Source organism: Nothobranchius furzeri, chromosome 19 (assembly GCF_043380555.1).
Source record: "Nothobranchius furzeri strain GRZ-AD chromosome 19, NfurGRZ-RIMD1, whole genome shotgun sequence".
Classification (NCBI taxonomy): domain Eukaryota; kingdom Metazoa; phylum Chordata; class Actinopteri; order Cyprinodontiformes; family Nothobranchiidae; genus Nothobranchius; species Nothobranchius furzeri.
Window position 1 is genome coordinate 23,535,473 of NC_091759.1, and position 20,067 is coordinate 23,555,539.

The 20,067-nt window shown below is 49.4% G+C and overlaps 1 protein-coding gene across 2 annotated transcripts in view; it reads left to right on the forward strand.

The window, feature by feature from the left end:
- The first annotated feature begins 745 nt into the window (after positions 1-745).
- The window catches only part of erf (Ets2 repressor factor), a 29,296-nt gene continuing 9,974 nt past the window's right edge, over positions 746-20,067 (forward strand). The window contains exons 1-2 of one of the 2 annotated variants that reach the window (XM_054745381.2): positions 746-998; positions 17,550-17,784. In XM_054745381.2, coding sequence (XP_054601356.1) covers positions 977-998; positions 17,550-17,784 — 257 coding nt within the window. In that variant the 5' untranslated portion in view covers positions 746-976. Of the gene's footprint in view, positions 999-14,901; positions 15,035-17,549; positions 17,785-20,067 lie in introns of those variants that run through there. The other variant, XM_054745382.2, reaches the window with a different exon arrangement.

Genomic DNA, 20,067 nt, shown 5'->3' on the forward strand with positions numbered 1-20,067 from the left:
TGCCAACTATGCACAGTTATTTTCAATCTAGCTGTAAAATTATCACTTTGAATATGTTATCAAATTTAATTTAGTCATATGTCACTTTACGGGAACAGATTGTGTTTCTTTTATTTATGTTTGCTTGTTGGTTTTTACTAATTGTAGAATGTTATTGTTTGGTCGATATTGGCCTAAAGTAAGGAACAGTAATTTTGTTTAGGATGAACAAAGATCCTCCCAAAGTTCCTGTCTGAGTAAAGTGAATCGAGCCAAGCTTCTGTAGCTAAAGACGATCTTTGAGAGGTGGGCGTTCGGTTCTTCTCTCCCTCCCTCCCTCCGTGGATCGGCGTGGGCGTCCCCGTGTGGCAGGAGGAGAGCGAAACACGACACCCCGACCGCGCACGGGGGGCGGGGGGTTTGAGAAGACGCGAAGTGACTGAGTGGAAAAAGAAAAAGTCTGAGCCGGAGAAAAAGGGGGACGGAGAAAGAGCCGAGTAGTCTTTGCTACTTTTGTCCTCTCGAAGCGCCGCAGCTGCCCGCAGAATGGTGATGGAGGTGAGCGGGAGAGCTCGGCACGCGACACCGCGGCAACAATCGGAATGAAAATTTAAACTCGCCGCATTCCGTTGCTCCAACCCGACCAACGGCAGCGCGACTCCTCCAAACTTTGACCTGCGCCATTCAGACCCGGGCGACTGGATTTCCCCCTCCAGAGGCGGTTGGAGCAACTTTTCCGCACTGGAAACCACCGGGATCTGAAAAAGCAACGCAAACTTTACTTTTAAGCAATCGTCGATGATCAAAGAAGAGTTTCTTCTTGTAGACGGAGCTCTCGACCGGGACGAACTCTTTCCAACGAGCCGCTCTTCGGCGAGAACAACACCGGAGGAAGGGGGAGCGGGGTGCCGCTGCTAACTCGGCTAACAGCTACCGTCTAAAGTTACCAGCCAGCGGGGAAAGTGCCGGAAGGAGGCCGCCGAACACCGCAACAGAGATGAAAACCCCCACAGACACGGGTGAGTTGACGGTCACACAAGTTCGGCTGAACTTTTTCTCCTCCGCCGTTGTTGTTCGGACGGAAACGGGAGCCGCTCGCTAGCCTGCTAGCAGCTGCGCTCCAGGGAAAGTGATGATGGCGCTGCGGCGGATCCATGTGCTCCAGTCTCGGTCGGTTTCCCTCCGAACCCTGGAGCTCCAGACACCGCCACCAAACATCAGAACTAACCTCCTCCGCTATTTACCCGACTACCAAGTCCAGCCAGAGGGGAGAAAGTTGGTTCCTGGACCCTGTTGGGGTCGTGGTGAGCTGCAGTGGCTCCGTGATTTACACGATTATTTTTTAAACTCGCAACTAAAACGTAAACATCTTGTGTAAAAGTGAGTTTCCGGGCAGATTTAAGGCGTAAACGGACTTGTGTCACGGCCTTGGTACACCCACGCTGCTCTCTGGCCTCTGATGTGGAAACGAGGTGAAAGTTAAAGCAGCAGATCCCAGTCCTGCTGCTGGGATCTCCTCCAGCTCTGATTCGTGCTCAGGAGCCACTTTTAGGGGTTTCCACTCCGAAGGTCAGCTGCTGCAGCAAAGCCCATCACGGCCACATGACAACACACACATGAGGAGATCCTTTAACTTCCCGGAAACGAGCTTTCTGAGATTTCCAAATAAATCGACCTTTTGTGTCCAAAGTTTAAAAGCGCCGGCGTGTTTTCCGGGAACTTATCTGACCGGATCAGCGCCTCTTTTAGCTCAAATCTCAGGTCCTGCCGTTTAAAATTCCTCTCATTTTTCCGAGCCCTCGTCGGTTTCCCTGAAATGATTATAATTTTCCCCCCATTGTGCATCCAGGTGCTCTTAAATTCGGTTTAGTCGGGAATTGCTGTGTGGTGACATTGGCCAGGCATCGCTCCAGCAGCCGCAACGGGCGTTTAAAGAGGGGAGCGCGTCGCCACAACACAACGTCGTAATTAGAAATGTGGCTCCCAGGTCTGGTTCTGCTGCCTGGGATCAGGTTCCGACCCGAGTGCGGGACTAGTCCGGGCTGAAGCACGAAGCTCGTCTCAGTGTGAGTGGGTCTGATCTCCCCGAGGACGTCCACCATCCAGAGACTTGCTTTCGGGAGCGGACGGACTAGTTTCAGCCCACATCTGACGCGGCGGCTGCTTTTGTGCGCGTGACTCGGGCTCGGTTGCGGCCATGGACGTAATTTTTGGGGGGGACAGGGGGGACATGTCCCCCCCACTTTTTCCAAAGTCAAGTTTTGACCCCTGCACTTTTTACCATCCAAAAACAATATTACGCTATATTAAATTCACACTGGTTGAGCTCTAGGACCAAGTGGAAAGCAACCGTTTGTGTTGAAGCCTGTTTCCTATTAGAACATATTGTAAAGATACCCCCCCCCCCACCCCCGTGTCCCCCCCACTTCTAAAGTGAAAATTACGTCCTTGGTTGCGGCCCTGCTGCTGGATGAAGTTTGTGTTTGTGCGACGGCTCTGGGGTTCAGTGCTGTTTGGTCGCTTCTGTTTTTCTGGTCTGCACCAACTTCCCGTAGTTCCCGGGGACTAAAGCGGAGCAGCTCTTCCCTCCGTGGTGAGTCGCTGCTGGGATGGGAGCTCCGAGCAGGATTCGCTCCCAACTTTCTTCGTGTTTTGAGTCTAATCGTGACTCTGAACGTGTTTAAATATAATTCCAGAAAAACACGCGCGGGTCAGCCTCCCCTGTCTTCCTGTCAGGAAGTCGGGAGTCTGGCCCCACCAGAACCAGCTCCAGTTTTCCACATGCGTTCCTGCTTATATCAACAGAACTCCACACACGTGACGTCACGGCTGTAGGCCAGCGGGACCGGCGGGCCAGCACGCTTTGTGTGGGGGGTGGGGGGTGAATGGGGCCATACAGGAGCAATCAGCGGGTGTTAGGGCTGCTGGGAGTGTGTGTTGTGTGTATCAACACACTCGTGCACGTGCGCTCCTGACACTGATGTGGTCACAAGTGAGCGTTTGGCCTGGCCTCCCTGTGGAGAAGCCGGGCGGTGGGTGGGTGGGTGCTCTACTCAGGAGGCGGGGAGGGAAAACAAACTCGGAGTACATCAACCCTGATATCCAGGTCGGATTAACAGGTTCTGATTCTTAGCCACCAGTTTTCGCAGCGCTCCGACTGTTGGTGACTTATCCCAAACGTCTTCAAACATTCCCCGTAGGTGTCTTCATGGTCTGATTAAACCCGATCCAAACCATCCTGCTGTCACCTTCTGGGTTTATGCTGTAAGAGTCCCAAACGCCGGGCGACCCAACCACAACAACCCAACAGTTTTAAGTGAAGGTTCGGTCCGATTCCAAATGAAGATCCACGGATTCTCTCAGGGATTTTGGTTGCAAGCAGCTGCAGCTTATCGAGATCCCGACTCCGGGTTCTTATCCCGTCAGACTGATGGATTTCCAGGGTTGTTGTGTTCTTTTCCCGGTTATCGTTGACCAGAAGGTCAGCGTTCCTCACCGGAAGAATGAAATGACATTTATCCGGGTAAATCCAGGTCCTCTCGTGTCTGCTTTCCGAGTCCCATCAGGTCTCCAGACACACAAACTAGTCACAGGTTGTGCTTTCCTCTGGTTTTCCTGTCATCATGTGGTTACTGTGAGTGATTGGTCCCAACGAAGGTCGACCTGATCACATTCCTGATGGCTGCTGAGCCAAGCCCGGACAAGCAGGAGCTGGAAAAACGACCACGTCGGTATTTCTCTGGCGTGTTGTTCAGTGGCGGCCGGGTCAGCGCCGTTTCCTGGAAGTGTGTGTGCGGTGGCTTCGGTGACCTGTACCAAGCTCTCTCACACACACACACACACACACACACACACACACACACACACACACACACACACACACACACACACACACACAATGCTGGCTAAATAAAGTCTCTCGTGCAGGACAATCGGTCAGCTGAGGGTTTCTAGACACCTGCTGCTCTGTTTATGAATCAAATACGAGCGACGTGACAGCTGTTCTGGCCGCCCTCATCGGGTAGGATCAGTATAAATATGTTTTATTAGTAAAGTAAAGTAAAAGTTTGAAAAGAACAAAAGCAACGGAGGAAACGTGTTTTCTCTGGAGGATCACAAACATCAGCTGTTGAATGGAGTTATTTATATTAAACGGCTGAATTTAACAGGAAGGCTTGACCCGCTGATGCTGACGTGTGTGTGTGTGTGTGTGTGTGTGTGTGGGGGGGGGGGGTCTGACCTGTAGGTATTTATGACTGAATGAATCGGGTCTGCTCTGTGAGCCTCGACCCCCGACCGGCCAGATAAAACGGACCCGGTGGAGCGGAGCCACAGCTGGGGCTGAGTTCTGAAACTCCTGACGGGAAACATTCCCTCTGAATGGTTTCTGCACCAGGAGATTCTGCTTTTATTTGGAATATCCCGGCTCTTCCGTAGGGACCGTTGACCCAAACCAAGGTGAGGAGGTGGGCTGCTGTTATGTCTGGAGGCTTCCCAGCTCAAGGAGCTGTTGTGGCTGTCCTCTGGGGTTCGTGGGGAAGATAAGCGGTTCCCAGGTCGATCTGGTGATTGAGAACGGCCTCCTGGTGTTAAAGCTGCAGGCAGACCCACGCTGTGTGGTCTTCTCTGGTTCTGTTGGGTCTGGTGGTGGGAGCAGGACCCAGTCACCCACGGCGGGTGAAAACTACAACAGCAGCGTTTGTGTGACCGGCGAGCGTTCGTTGGCGCAGCGCTGCGACACGTGGAGCCGTTAGGAAAAAGTCAGACCTGCTCATTCAGAGAGCCGCTGCTGAGTAAACCAGGTGTTTCCTTTAAAGACCACCTGAAGAGCCGCGGAGGGAAACCAGGCTGCAGGTAGATGGATCCCACTCCGGGTTTGTGGTTGGAGCGGGTTGGTCCTGTTCCCGTCCCTGCTGGTGCTGCACCTGCACTCATTCACTCATTCATTCATTCATTCATTCATAATCTCACAAATAAATCTAACCTCAAATCAGCAACGTTCATGCTGACTTCAGACTTTCTACGTTTAGATTTTGTTCCTCTGTTGTTTTTGTTTTGCTGGTAGGAAAAACGTGGGAATTCTTTTGGGAGACATTGATCCAGGTGGTCTTTCACTGCTTTGGAAGTGTCCCAGGTGAGGTTTCAGGTGCAGACAGGGACACTTTGTTCACACCTCAGCGTTTGTGCTCTGCTGCTTCAGCGGCCACCCAGAGACTCGACGGGCCTCGGAAAAACCTTCTTTCATGAAACCAGACCTGCTCAACGGTGCAATAAGTTTATGTCAAAATGGAATCCTTCCAGCATCGGAGTGAGTTTCCGAAGACGGCCGTGCCGACGCAGCTGTCCCGGGATAAAAACTGCCCTTCACCGGAGTTTTCTCCATCAGAGCTGACGGGATTCACACCAACATTCCAACCATTCTGAAGGGTTTCCATTTGTAAAACCAGATTTTAATCCAGCTCACTGAACAGCCTCAGTTCAGAGAAATGCATCATTCAGGATCGATAAGCTAAGGGCCTTTTTGAGTCAGGATAAGGGTGTGTGGCGGCCATCTTTAAACAGCTGCTCATGAGAGCGTGTAACTGTTGTGTTTCACGCCAAATTCTGTAGTTTTAATGTTGAGTTTTTGGAGTTATTCAAACGGAATTCTGTGGTTATTTACATGGAATTCTGTAGTTACAAGAGCCTAAGTCACGCCCACCTACTTCCGGACCACGGGTCCCCGGAAGAACGAAAACACGAATGCAAGTCAACGGGGGGCAGCGGTGGTTCAACAGGCAGAGCGGGTTGTCCAGTAATCGGAAGGTTGCGGGTTCGATCCCGGCTCCGGACAGAGAATTCTGCTGTTGTGTTCTTGGGCAAGACACGTAACCCCCCTTGCCTGCTGGTGGTGGTCGGAGGGACCGGTGGCACCTGTGCTCGTCGGCCTCGCCTCTGTCAGAGCGCTCCAGGGCAGCTGTGGCTACCTCGTAGCTCATCTCCACCAGTGTGTGAATGGATGAATGATACACTTTGGAGTCCTTACTCTGAGAGGCGCTGTACAAGTGCAGGTCATCTGCTTGTTCTGTGCTGTGGATTTGACACGAGAACGTTAAAGAACCCGGGGGAAACGCTATAAAGCGTTCCCATTGAGCGTCAAAAGGGAATTCCAGAGGAAACCTGGAGGACAGTTTTTCCTGTTTTTGGCTCGGTCTGTAAAATTCGCTGAAACCAAACATGAAACCCGTCTCTTCTGGGTCCCATGTGTTCCTTTCATTAATGCCCGACTCTAACATCCCGCTAAACAACCACCCAAATAAAGTTTTTAGACCGAGACGTTCATAAAGCGTGTCTGACAGGAACAGGAATGTGTGGAGCAGAACTCGGGAAGTTTACTGGAGTTTCTGGTCTGTTGGGAATCTGTGTTTGTTTGATGGAAGGTCGTAAACTGTTTAACGGTTTTCTGCTCGTGTTGCTTTTTACTCCTGCAGCTTCAAGCGTCTGTAGCATTAAATGGATTCGGATCAAATCCCGATTCCTCACTTTTTCCTGCGTTTATAAACTTTTCCTCCTCTTCGTTATCAGCAGAGGTTTAACGCCGTGGCCCTGCAGTCCGACCTGCTTGGGAATTTTCCAGTAACGCGTAATTGGAAAACGTCAAACGTCTGGATAAACACGAGCAGAACAGAACCGTTTCCGTGTGAGACGTTAGGAGATTTATCCGGTCCGTTAACCCAAAACTAAACATCAGAGCCACATGTACGGAGGCGGAGTAGAAGCTTTTATTTTGAAAGTTTGGCCCAACAAATGAAAAAGTTCGTTAAACGTGGTCGTTGATGAAGCAGCGGTTGAGTTGCTGATGTTCAGCCAATCACAAACCAGCCCGTTAACTTCCCGTTGCTAGGTGGATATTATGGGATGTACAGGAGATGCACCTCCACCTTCAGCCGGAGTCGGAATCATCAGGGAGACGGGATCCAGAGTGGGTGACAGTGATGAACGAGTCAGGATCAGCGTCACCCAAACGTGCAGGCGTGTTCTCGTCTCACCACACGCTTTATTGGGGGGTCTGGACCCCCCACGTGCCATGAAAGTGGGCCGTATCTGTGTTGCATTAACACACACACACACACACACACACACTTTTAATTTTCTCACTGTGCTGGCGAGCGTGTCGGGCTGCCATCTCCCTGCGGTGACGCCGTCTTTAATGTTTTTACACGAGCAGCGAGCCGCTCTGTCTGCAGTTTGGAGATCCAGATTGGGTCTAATACCGGAATTAAGACTGTGGTGACGTTCCCATCGGGAAAGGCTGAGTAACGCTCCAGACGTCGCGCAGAAAGTCCCGAGTCGGCCCGGTTTATTATGTTCAGTCGCTGTGATTGTTCTGTGGCGGGTCAGAACCTCAGCCCGAGTGAAAACCCAACAAGCTCTCATCTTTGGCTCGTGTCCGGGAAGAATTTAGAGTCAATTAGTTTGGAATGTTTTCCAAGTCGACGATCCAGATTGATCTAATCAGCCGAACTTCCCACAAATGTTAACCAGACATCGACATGCACCAGACACCATTACAGCGTCTTTCATTTGGCGGGATCAAGTCTAGGAGGTGGGAACGTTGAGCTGAATCCATCACGCTCGTCACTTGTACCTCCCGTCAGGATGCACACACTCATCCGAAGTGTGAGTGACCTTCCAGAAGGAGAAGCTTTTTTATTCCCTGCTGATTTCTGTCCCAGCTGCTGCTCCACGGAGACTTTTGGCTCCCAGATGAGCTGATCGGGAATACATTTTTAGTGCCTTAAAATCGGATTGATCCGAAAGCAACTGATGCATTTTTTACAGAATTCCTAAGTGTGCCGGTTTCATTCCCAGTTTAAACTCTTGATTACATTCAGTATTAGGGCTGCAACAAACGATTATTTGGATAATCGATTAATCGGATGGGGTCTCGACACGATTAATCGATTAATCGGATTACATGGGGAAATTTTTAAAAACTGCTAGGGAAACGTTATTTCTCTCCTTCCTTCACTTTATTTAACACAACATTATTAGAAATCAGTTCAATAGCAGAAAAACAACATGCCATCACCTAAATTGTCTTATAAGGTGTATAGACAGAGACCCTAAGCTACATCTATCTGTGACCTAAAATGCTTGGTCCAAGTTAAACAGCTTAAGGGCAATTCTCATGTGTTTTGTTTGATCTCATCTGTTGACATTTATTTTAAATGTAATTAAACATAGGCTGTGAATTAATCAAAATTGATCACTATTTCCAAAAATGACTGAAAAAATACCAAATAAAGCAAAAGCAAATGAATGCCATCCTCCTTGTGATGATGCCCTGGGCAACTGCCATAAAGTCACATCAAGAAATGCTGCTGATCATTCCAATGATCCCAAATAGACTCACATTAGGCCACATGAAAGCAACTGAACCCAAAAATATATTAACCAGTATATAACTGCACTCTCACACAACACGCCTGCAGCAACAGTTAGGACTCCTCCCTCCCTTTTAAAAGCGTTTTTGCTTCTGAGGACATTGTGGTTGTAAAACCACATGCTAGTAGTCTGGCCCCGGTGTGATCAACCAGTTTCTGCGGGAATGTGACGGCGGAACCAGGGCCAGATTAACACTTTGTTGTACCCTGGGCAACAATATTCAAGGGCTCCATCATCACGACCCAAGGATCACCATAATGTGGTCACATACAGAATATTTTACTGTAATATGCAGTAAATATACTCAATACTTGAATGCCTGACAACACGTAACCCGCCCAGAGTAACCTTTGACCCACCTCGTGTGGACTGACCAATGAGGAGAGGGTCTTAACTTGAGGCCCTCTCTTCATTGGTCAGTCTGCATGAGACTGACTCTCAACTGACGTTCAGTCGTAGGCAGCGAAGCGTCTCTGTGCAGCGCAAAATCCCGGGTGGACAGTTTGTTTAATGTAGGGTGATCATATTTCCATTTCCAAACAAGAGGACAGGGGTCTGTGCCTATGACATCACACTATGGCAACGCCACACAAACCATGTTGGGACCCATTTTTTGTAAGAACTAAATTAATATCAGATTCTGCCAATAAAAGGGCTCTAAAACAATTCATATGTAAATATTTTGCATATTTAATGCAAAATCTAATTTTTCTGCTTTAGTGCTGCAACAAGGTTTTATTAATAATAAATTATTATACCTTTTGTTTTACTACAGCATCGGTAAGCTTCCTGTGCACAGATTATTAAGGATGCTTGTTTCAGCTGTGAGATTAGACGATAGGATCAATGAATAAATAAGTTGTCACACACTCCATGGAAACTTTCAGAGAATCCACAAATGGTGGCTTTCAAATGGTTTTGTTACTTTTAGCAAGTTTAGAAAAGCAGCAGATGAGACAGCATGTCTGATAATTTAGTTTTTCATCTGATAATATTAGAACATGTCAGTAATGTCTGAGGGGCTTTTATAAACACTGTATAACTAACACTACTGGAGAGGGCATGGATTACACAGAGGCTTCTGGGGAGCCCAGTTATGGGGGGGGGGGGGGGGGGGCATTTTGCTTTGGCCCCCAAAATGTCTTGAAACGGCCCTGGGTGTGTGACTGAGTGTTGAAGGTGATCTGAATTGTATCAGATGTATAAATATAACATTTGTATAACTTATTGTTTTTTACTGGTAAAAACGTGTCGTGGAGATAAATCTACCTACATTTGACTTTTCAACACTTTGTTTTGTTTTCTTGTTTTTATTGAACTATTTTCCTGTCCTGTCTGTCTCTCATCTTCCTGCATCTCCTCTTAATTCTCCAGAAAATCTGTTGCCTGGATTCTTACTTTTTCACCTCATCAGTTTCTTTTGAGCAGATCAAAGGGATCTCCTGACCGCACAGCGGAGAGCGCGTTTTCGATGCTGCGTGAGGTGACATCACCACAGCACAGGTGATGAGCTCCGCAGTAGCGAGCTTCAGGCACAAATAAGACAGAAAATAGAGAACATGTACGGACATGAACGATCGTGTGCTAATTATAGTTTTTTGGTTGAACCACTTTGAGAATGGACCGTGCGCTGGAAGCAGCTGCCTGGATCGCTGCACAACAATGCCGAACCGGTTCGCAGCAGCGCAAGTCTGCCGGCTCTCCCTCGCGCTGATCTGTCGGCTCTCCCTCGCGCTGATCTGCCGGCTCTCCCTCGCGCTGATCTGCCGGCTCTCCCTCGCGCTGATCTGCCGGCTCTCCCTCGCGCTGATCTGACTTGCTCTGGTCTGCGCGCAATGGCGGGCGGGAAGGGGGGGCGCTTTTGGAAGAGTTGTGCGACACAACGAATCGATGACGCAATTCGTTGCCAACGCTTTTAGTAATCGATTTTCATCGAATTTATCGATTCGTTGTTGCAGCCCTATTCAGTATCCAGTTCCTGTCGACACCTTTAAAGAAACCCTCTGAACCCAATCCGGACTGGAATGCCCCGGTTCTGGTTTTAGTGTCAGAAGTGAGAAAGCCCCACCCACTTTGCGGTTACCATGGTGACCCTGATAAGCCACTGTCACAGCTGTAACGTTTCTGTTCATCTTGGTTGTCGTCGTTCCTCCTTTACCGTTTAAACCTGTGATTTTTTCTCTCTAATCTTAGATTATGACAGAAGTAAATCCCGGATTACAGCTGGGATTTACAGAAGAGAGCTGATGTCTTTAAAATAGCTTCATAAATGTTCCTGGTGTGTGTGAGTGAAGCAGGAAGGAAAAACTCCAGAAAGAACACGAGTCGAATCCTGGAATCTGACTTAATCAGGATCAGATATCCCGGCTGATCCGGGCCTTTGGCTCCAGACGGGAATAAAACTCTGCTGTAGCTTGGAGGGTGATTACGATAGCGTTGCAGATTGTTTTAAAGGAAAAGTGTTGTTTCATCCTGCTGGCCTCCAGGTCTTCGGCGTTCCTAATCAGCAGCGGAGCCTCTTTGTCTGTCGGGAAACGTGCTAAAAGGAAAACGGCCTCGCTGGAAAAGGAGAGGATGACATGTGATTGGCAGCGAGCTCCGGAGTGATTCATCCTGCAGATTTATAGAACTATTCTGAGCTGTGGTGACACGTGCACGCGTGTGGTTTTGTGCACAACTGTCCGCGCTGGTGTTCACATGGATCAGTCCCATATCTGAAGTCACTGAGCGAGCGGCGCTGGCCCGGCTGCCGTGGCTAAATGTGTACGTTGGAGAAAAATGAAAGTCGTCTGTGAAAACCACACAGAAGCAGGATTTAGGATTTAAACGCAGATTTTTCTTCCCTCAAGTGAAACCAGATTATTCCAGCTGCTCCTCGGCCGCTCTGGTTCCTGAAGTTTAACACGAGTTCTATTAATCCCTCTTTTGGGTCCGTTTTTAACAACCCTGAGGTCGTTTGGTGTTCCGGCTGACCCGCTGGATCCGTTCATCAGCGCAGCGACTGGAGATGTCTGGCTCGCTCTGCAGGGCATCAGCCTGGCTCACTTCCTGTAGACACACGGTGTGTGTGCGGGTGTGTGTGCACGCGGGTGTGTGTGTGTGTGTGTGTGTGTGTGTGTGTGTGTGTGTGTGTGGGCGTTTGTGTGTGGGTGTGTGTGTGGGCGTTTGTGTGTGTGCACGTGGGTGTGGGCGTGTGTGTTTGTGTGAGTGGGTGTGTGTGTGTGTGTGTGTGGGTGTGTGTGTGGGCGTTTGTGTGGGCGTTTGTGTGTGTGCACGTGGGTGTGGGCGTGTGTGTTTGTGTGAGTGGGTGTGTGTGCGCGCGTGGTGTGAGTGTGTGGGTGCGCGTGGGTGTGTGTGTTTGTGTGTGCGTGGGTGTGGGCGTGTGTGTTTCTGTGAGTGGGTGTGTGAGTGGGTGTGCGCGCGCGCATGGATGTGAGTGTGTGGGTGTGTGTGTGTGTGCGTGGGTGTGTGTGCGCGTGGGTGTGGGCGTGTGTGTTTGTGTGAGTGGGTGTGTGTGTGCGCGCGCATGGATGTGAGTGTGTGGGTGTGTGCGTGGGTGTGTGTGTGCGCGCGCGCATGGATGTGAGTGTGTGGGTGTGTGTGTGTGTGCGTGGGTGTGGGCATTTGTGTGTGTGTGTGTGTGTGTGTGCGCGTGGGTGTGGGCGTGAGTGTGTGTGTGTGGGTGTGTGCGCGTGGGTGTGGGCGTGAGTGTGTGTGTGTGTGTGTGCGTGCGTGGGTGTGGGCGTGTGTGTTTGTGTGAGTGGGTGTGTGTGTGTGCGCGCGCATGGATGTGAGTGTGTGGGTGTGTGCGCGTGTGGGCGTGTGTGAGTGTGTGTGTGCACACGTGGGTGTGAGTGTGTGTGCACGTGGGTGTGTGTGTGTGTGTGTGTGTGTGTGTGTGTGTACACGTGTCTCTGTCTAACTCTTAAACTCGTCCACTCGCCTCCGGGCAGCGGGGGGGGCTCAGATGCGGCCCGGAGCTCGTTAGAGCCCAGCGCTCTGCAGGGTTGTGATTTTCTGGAAGGGAAGCGTGTTCAGGCGTGTTCCTGAGCGCGTGTACATGCATGTGTGTGTTCCTTCGGTCTGGGTTCAGGCGCTGCAGATTAGGAGCCACGGGCCTGAACTGTGAGGTCATCGCTGGTGTGATCGTTTAACTCGCTGCTCTAATGAAGTTAGCTTAAGATGCAGAAGTCAGACCAGCTGTTTGTTAGAAGCTGCAGTGTTGTATGACCAAACTGATCCTGGACCAGCCTCGTCTCAGTTCTAGCCGCCTCGAGGAGTTCGGACTGATCCAGGACAGGTTCCTGAGGTTCTGGGTTCAGGTGTTCTTACCGTCTCAGGTGTGATTCAGGATGCAGCGGCGTTTGTGTGAGTGGCGTGAGCTGCTTCTCGTTCACCTGTGTTTAACGTGTGGCTCTGCAGGAGAGTCCGAGTCTCTTATGACTGAATAAGTAGAGTTGCTGTAGGAGTCCTGACGCCAGCAGGACGTTGTTCTGTTTGGATCATCTGGTCCATTTAGTGTCTGCAGAGCCTGAAGAACCAGAATCAGGTTCAACCTTCTGCTCGATTGCCTCGTTTATAATAATAATAATCATCCAACTTATGCAGCGCTTTATTAGGACACTCTTGTGTGAGCTCTTACATTCACACACTGCCAGTGATGGTTAGCTGCTACGTAGCCACAGCCGCCCTGGGGCGAGGCTGCCTGTTGGCGCCGTCGGCCCCTCTGACCGCCACCGGCGAGTCTCGCCTGGCAGGGATGGTTGAAGCGTCCCTCTACGGTAACTTTGTTCCTCCGGACGACGCTCGGAAACACCTGTCCCAAATGCTGGAGTTGTTGGTTTGGATCTTATGCAGACGGCAGGAATACGGTCACAGAACCTGGATCTGAGCTCAGAGGCGGAGCCGGACCACAGCAGGACCCGGATTCCGTTCTAATCCTGAGATCGGCTTTAAGCTCTTCTGGTGTTTTAGTTTAGTTTTTCTGTTTCTTCCTTCCGTCAGGTTTAAGCTCCACCCCCTGCTCATCCGTCCGGCTTCATGGAACCGGAGCGTTTTACTCTCTCCTCTCTTTCCCTTCCATCTCTGCTGGATTCTGTTCCCTCTTCGCTGGAGTCCCTCCTCGTCCCGGCTCCTTATCCGACTCCTCCCTGCCGTTGAGCCTCTGGCTCCTCGGATCTGAACTCCATCCTCTGAGGGTAATTATGAGCTCAGCTAAGTGAGGAGCAGATCACTCATAAACACCAGTTTGAGGCTCAGAGGGATGGTTACCAGTACAGGTAAACACCGGAACCAGTTAGGTGATGATGGTTAATGGCTGATTTTAGGAGTTGTGGGATTTTTGGACCATTAATTGTCTCCAGTTGAATGTTTGTTTGTTCTTTTGTCAGAAACGGGACTTTTCTCCTGGTCTGGTTCTGCTCACGCCCCGGGGAGATTCCCCTTTTCCTGCCCTGTACCCGCTCACTTCCTGCTTTTCTGCGTTGTCCTGATTCCATCCCTGATAGTCCTGGTCCAGATTTCAGCAGGCAACACACACACATCCCGACCTTTCCAGGGACTAAATTTAGCTCCACCAAAGAATAGGAGGAAGGGAGGAGAGCAGACGGATAGATGGATGGATGGAATGCTACTGCGGGATTTTGGGTTCAGGCTGGTCGGACAATAACCCGATGATGGCTATCGGGAGCTGTGGGCCGCGTTCCAGCTCTGGTGACGTCGGACCTGCAGACGGTGTGTTTCTGTTGGAAGGAGGACGCAGGTGTCTCCAGACTGCAGGCTGAAGGGAAATGAGCTGCTGCTAAAAATAGTCGGGAGCCAGGAACGCCGTGTTTCACCTCTGCCTGACTCGGTCCCGTCTGGAGTTCACGTTCTCCGTGGACGTCTCGTCCCCGTCCACCACGGACGATCGCCCGGCGTCAGCATCTTTTATGGCTGTGAGAGGCACGAAACTCGTCACGGTGGATAAAAGCATCGAAGCCTCCTGAAGACCATCCGCTCAGCTTCCTCTCTGTAGGAGAAGCCCGAACTGGAACGGTGGGATGTTTTTACGGACACGACGCTTCTGTTGGTGTTCTGAGCCGTCGTCCAGCACTGGGCGTTACACTGGTATCGGCCCTGAGGGCCAGGATCGGTGTAGATAACCGCAGGGATGGATCACAACAGCTGATCCGCCTGCTTCCAGGACGGGAATAATCAGGATTAATCTCCTAAACCACGTTTGAGTTGGAATCAAACCAACTGTGGGATCAGAACCGGGCTGACTCTGGATCAGCAGTACCAGACCCAAAGTCTGGGTTTTAGGTTGATGACTGAAGCCAACATCTGGTTCTGGGTGCAGGCGGCGCCGCCTCTCTGAGTGGGCCTTCGGTACCGCCCATCACATCCAGAGCTCCGAACCGGTACCGGCGCTCCTCTGCTAACTTTTCTCTGTAGCTGAGTCACATTTCGTCTCGTTCGTCGTGACTCTGCCGTTTATTTTTAGAGCTAAAAGCTTCTGTTGCTAGGAGACGGCTGACTTAGGAGAGGCCGAGCGAAGGAGCGACGGAGTGAAGGGAAAGAGAAAGGCGGTGGAGTTGAAGGGGAGAAGGGAGGAATCTGTGAAAGCTCCACGACAAGCGAAGGAGCGGTGAGTCAGCAGGGACACGTGCAGCACACGCATGATGGCTGCTGGTCACCCACGCATGAACCTGCTTACCTCCACACGCTAACCTGAACATCACCGCGACGCCCGTGTCTGTCTCGCTGTCCAGCTCGTCCCCAGAGACAAGTGTCTCGTTGTCTCATGGCATGCTCATGCCAGATTAATAATCTGCTTTCAGGTGGTTCTTAGCAGCTTTTGTGTCCGTTTGGCTTTCCCTATGAGCTCCAGCAGAGGCCAGACAGCAGCTTGTGGTTTGTTAGTCATCAGGACCGGTTCTGTTTGGGTTTGGGCCCAGACCTTCAGATAAACACGCATCGTTCATTCAAACACGTTAGCAACCGTTAGCTCATGCTGCTTTACTTCCTGTCTGGAGAAGTGTCCGAACCCGGATCACACGACTGAGCAGTCCTCGAGTCGGAACGCAGCTGGAAGTTTAGGGAAAACGTACGGCTGAGGTATTTTTACTGTTACATCTTAAAGAGGCCAGACTGGCTTTGTTCCCATGGTGATTCCCGTTAAATCACCTTCAGCCGTCCGGAAGCGTGAATCTAGCCTCGTCTTTCGTCTCCAGACGGATTCTGTCTTCATGTTAAAGTTCTGGTTCCTGAGTTTGGATTTGGTTAAAGTAAACGTTTTAGATGGTAAAACCTGAGACTGGTGCCACGAATCCAGCTGGTCAAAGCCTCTCACCACTGAGTTACTGGGTTAACTGGTCTGGTTCTCACCAGCATCACACACACACACACACACACACACACACACACACACACACACGTGTGTTTTCTGTCCAAACTCACCATCAAATAAAATGTGTGTTAGAATACACGCAGACTGAGATAAACCCATGAAATCAGCTGGTGACCAGAACCGACCCGCTCTCCGACCTCGGTGCCAGAGTCGTGAATTTAGTTTTAGCGGTCGGTCGGTATCTGCCCTCCGAACGGAATCGGTGTAAAGGTGAAACTGGAAAAACTAGAATAAGGAGCAAAAGTTAATTTCTGTCAGTAATCCGGTCTAAAAGGTGAAGCTAATCTGTGACACACTCATTCCCTGCTAATCCAGAACTGTGTTAAAAAAACACGTTCATCATCTGAGAGAATCCGAATGTGGAGACGAGACTCGGAGCGCCGCACGCTAATCAGCTGATGAAGTCACGACAGCTGAGGAGTCCCGAGCCTTTAGATGGTCTCTCAGTCTGAGCTGGATTACCTTTGCGCTGTAATCTAGTTTTACAGTCGTACCTGTACTTCATGGTGATTTTTTTAACAAGATAAGCAACAAAATACAATCCTTATATTTTATTTATCCAGATAAAGAGCTGAACAGGCTGGAGTTTCTGTGCTCTGATTGGTCGTTCGCTCTGTGACTCATTCCGACTTTTTCACACCTGCCGGTAAACCGTAGGACTCTTCACATCCACAGAGGTATAGTTGTGTATTTTAGTCGTGAGGCGACTCACTCGGGTCGGGTTGTTAGTCCTCGCGTGTCGTCGTGGGATCACAGAGGCTTCAAACACAACGTCCAGCTCTTCATGCAGGTTTTCTCCGGTTTGGTGCTGGTTTCCTAATGGCTGCTACAGCTCGGCCCCGGGCCGACTCGGAGCACGTGCTGGCAGTTCGGTTCTGTCCGATCCTCATCTGGGTTCTTCTTTGTGGGTTTTCCACGGAGTTGTTGGGAGTTTTTATGGAGCTTCCCTATCAAACGTTGATGAGGCCTTAAAGGCTAATAAGCTGGTGTTTGTTACATCAGATGGTGTTTTTCTCCAGACCACAAACGTGCAGTCCTGATTTTACTGATCAGATCGGTGGGTTGCCACGGCGACGCAGCAGCGGTCCGGTCCTGAGCCTGTTGCTGTTAGTGGCTCGCGGTCGTGTGGATATAAATGGCTCTAGTGTGTGGGAACGTTGGTATTTAGTGTTTCTTTACAGCAATTACACACACACACACACACACACACACACACACACACACACACACACACACACACACACACACACACACACACACCAGCATTGTTGTATTGAGCCCATATGTTTCCCAGTGTCAACCCGATTGCCAGTACACATCTGGTCCTAATAAGGTGTGTGTGTGTGTGTGTGTGTGTGTGTGTGTGTGTGTGTGTGTGTGTGTGTGTGTGTGTGTGTGTGTGTGTGTGTGTGTGTGTGTGTGTGTGTGCTGATAGTAGTTATCAGGCCATATCTTATATTTAGTCTGCTCGCTTCAAGGCCTGATAATCTGCTATAGCAGTTGTGATTCTGCAGCTCTGACGCTGATAGCAGGGATGGTTTAATATAACTGTTTTCTGTGGGGAAAATCTCGTCTGAAATGGTCATCATGGGCTTCCGTAGAATCTCATAAAACACTGTTAAACATCAAGTGGCCTCTGCTGCCCTTACAGGGGCTTTATGTAGCTGATCTACAGACTTCCAACCTAAATCATCTAAAAATCATCAGATCTCTTCTGTCTGATCCACCATAACACCTCTCTGCCCCCCCCCAGGGTTTGCCTTCCCGGAGTGGGCCTACAAGCCGGAGTCGAGCCCAGGCTCCAGACAGATCCAGCTGTGGCACTTCATCCTGGAGCTGCTGAGGAAACAGGAGTACAACGATGTCATCGCCTGGCAGGGAGACTACGGGGAGTTTGTCATCAAAGACCCCGACGAGGTGGCCCGGCTGTGGGGGGCCCGGAAGTGCAAACCCCAGATGAACTACGACAAGCTCAGTCGGGCCCTGAGGTGAGTCGGTTTCATTCTCACACCTAAAGACTTCTAGGGTCCTGCAGATCTCCTCGTGTGTCCGTTAGTGGGTGTCGGAGTGAGACGGATGTTCTTCCGTGATCCTAAAAGTCCTCCTTCGTCTTTCAGCGGGCTGTTTGTGTCGTTTCTATCTTTAATCAACTTCACCTGACAACCACTTCCTGAGAGTTTCATTAGAATCCTCTCAGGTTCTCAGGAGACGTTTGGCTAGCAGACAGGTGGTGATGAGCCAATCAGAGGGCACTAAACCGCCACCATCTACAACTCATGTCTTCAGTTTCTGCAGTGAGGAAAGAAATCCACCAGTGAAGAATCTGGCTTCGTGTTTGTCTGAAGTTGGACCTGCAGAGCGTAAGCGTCTGACGTTAAACCCACCAGATCAGTGAAGCTGCTCAGGAATCATTTAAACATCAGATATGAACAACATCCTTCAGGAGGTCCAGTCGATGCTTCTAAATGCTCCGAGTCTTTAGTTGAACTCAGGTTGGAGCCCGTAAATGTTCCCGGTTTGTTTCTAACTTTAATGTTTTGGTGTTTTTTCTCTTGTTTGTGAAAACGAAGCGTTTTGTTTCGAGCTGCGTGATAAAAAACTCCCAGGTGACGGCCAGTTTAGAAACGCACCTTCACCCACTGCAGAGCACATGTGGGATGCAGCAGAGTTTTATTTAGATACCAGCGTGTTCTCTCTCACACACACACACACACACACACACACACACACACACACGCACGCGCGCGTATGTGTGTGTTCTGTCAGCACTCCTCCAGCCCATCTGTCTTTTCTTTGAACTTTTTTCTTCCTCAAAAACAAAATCAGTTTGTATTTTTTTAACTTGTTTGTGTTTTCACTGGGGGGGGGGGGGGGTTAACGTGTTAACTATGATTAATCATTTAGACAAAAATAACACATTAATGAAAATTAATGCATTCAAGGGCAGCTTAACCGATTACACTGACGCACACGAGAGCCCCGCTCTGCTAACGGCTACTAGAATGGAAGGATCAGAAGAAAGTAGCTAGCTTGAACTGATGCCGTGTTTGAGAAAATACTTTCGCTTCTCCTTCCTGAAAACCACGGAGGCCGTGACACGGACCTTTTCCTGTTTTGAATCAAAATACAGTTGAAAGGGATTTTTCTCATGAATCTTAAGAGCTTGATTTCCCAGTAATAATAATGTCCGTGTCTATTGGCCTCGCCTCTGTCAGCGCGCCCCAGGGCAGCTGTGGCTACATCGTGGCTCATCACCATCAGTGTGTGTATGTGTGTGTGAATGGATGAATGATGCACTGTCGTGTAAAGAGCTTTGGAGTCCTTACTCTGAGAGGCGCTATACAAGTGCGGGTCATTTATCATTTATTGTTTGATTTTGTACCTCATTATTTGAAACAGGTTTTTTTTAATGCTTTAGGTGCAAATTTTCTTAAACAACTAAAATGTGATTAATCAAGATTAATTAATTAGAAAACCTGATTAATTAGATTAATTATTTTAATCGAGTCCCACCGATAATGCTTTCCACTGATTTAGCTGCTGATTTAATTCATTCTCGGTTCTTTTTCATCTTTTATATTTATTTGTTTGAGCCCCTGAAAAGTAAAAATAAGCATTATGGGCACATTTCCCCAGAGTTTTTTAATCATCATTCTGGTGATTAAAAAACTAAACTTGTGTTGCTTTAGACTCACTTCAGATGTTTTGAAGTTAGAAAAGGTCTAAGTAGCTCTTCGAACAGCCTCTGTTTGGAGAAACGGGTGAGCTTTTCCATAGACTAAAAACGTGTTTTTAATCCTAAATCAGCTGATTTTTTCGGACGAGTTTTCTGTGAAGCTCGTCAGAAAGAGCCTGAATCCGCAGAGTTCATTCTGTTCCTGAAGTTTTCTATTTTAGGGAAATTCCTTTTTGACCCAAGGCGAGATTTTCATGGTACTTCCAGTGGATTCAGAATAGTTCCCTAACTCATTTTCCCAACCAGATCCATTTCTGCCACAGAAACCACAGAACTCTATGCAAATGACCGGGTAACGTGGAATTTAAGGTGGTATGTAAAAGAGAACTGCTTTGAACTTTTTGAGTAAGGAGTTGTTTTTTACGGTGGAGGAACGTTTTGGCTCCGGCTCCACTCAGACTAGCCGTTAGCTCTTCTACCTGGTCTGAACTAAACTGTTTTGTTTTCCACGTTTATTTGTCTCAATTGTTTTACAGAAACACAGTAAAAGATGAGGATTATCTATCTGCTCCTGTAGTTCCCCTCCCAAACCGCA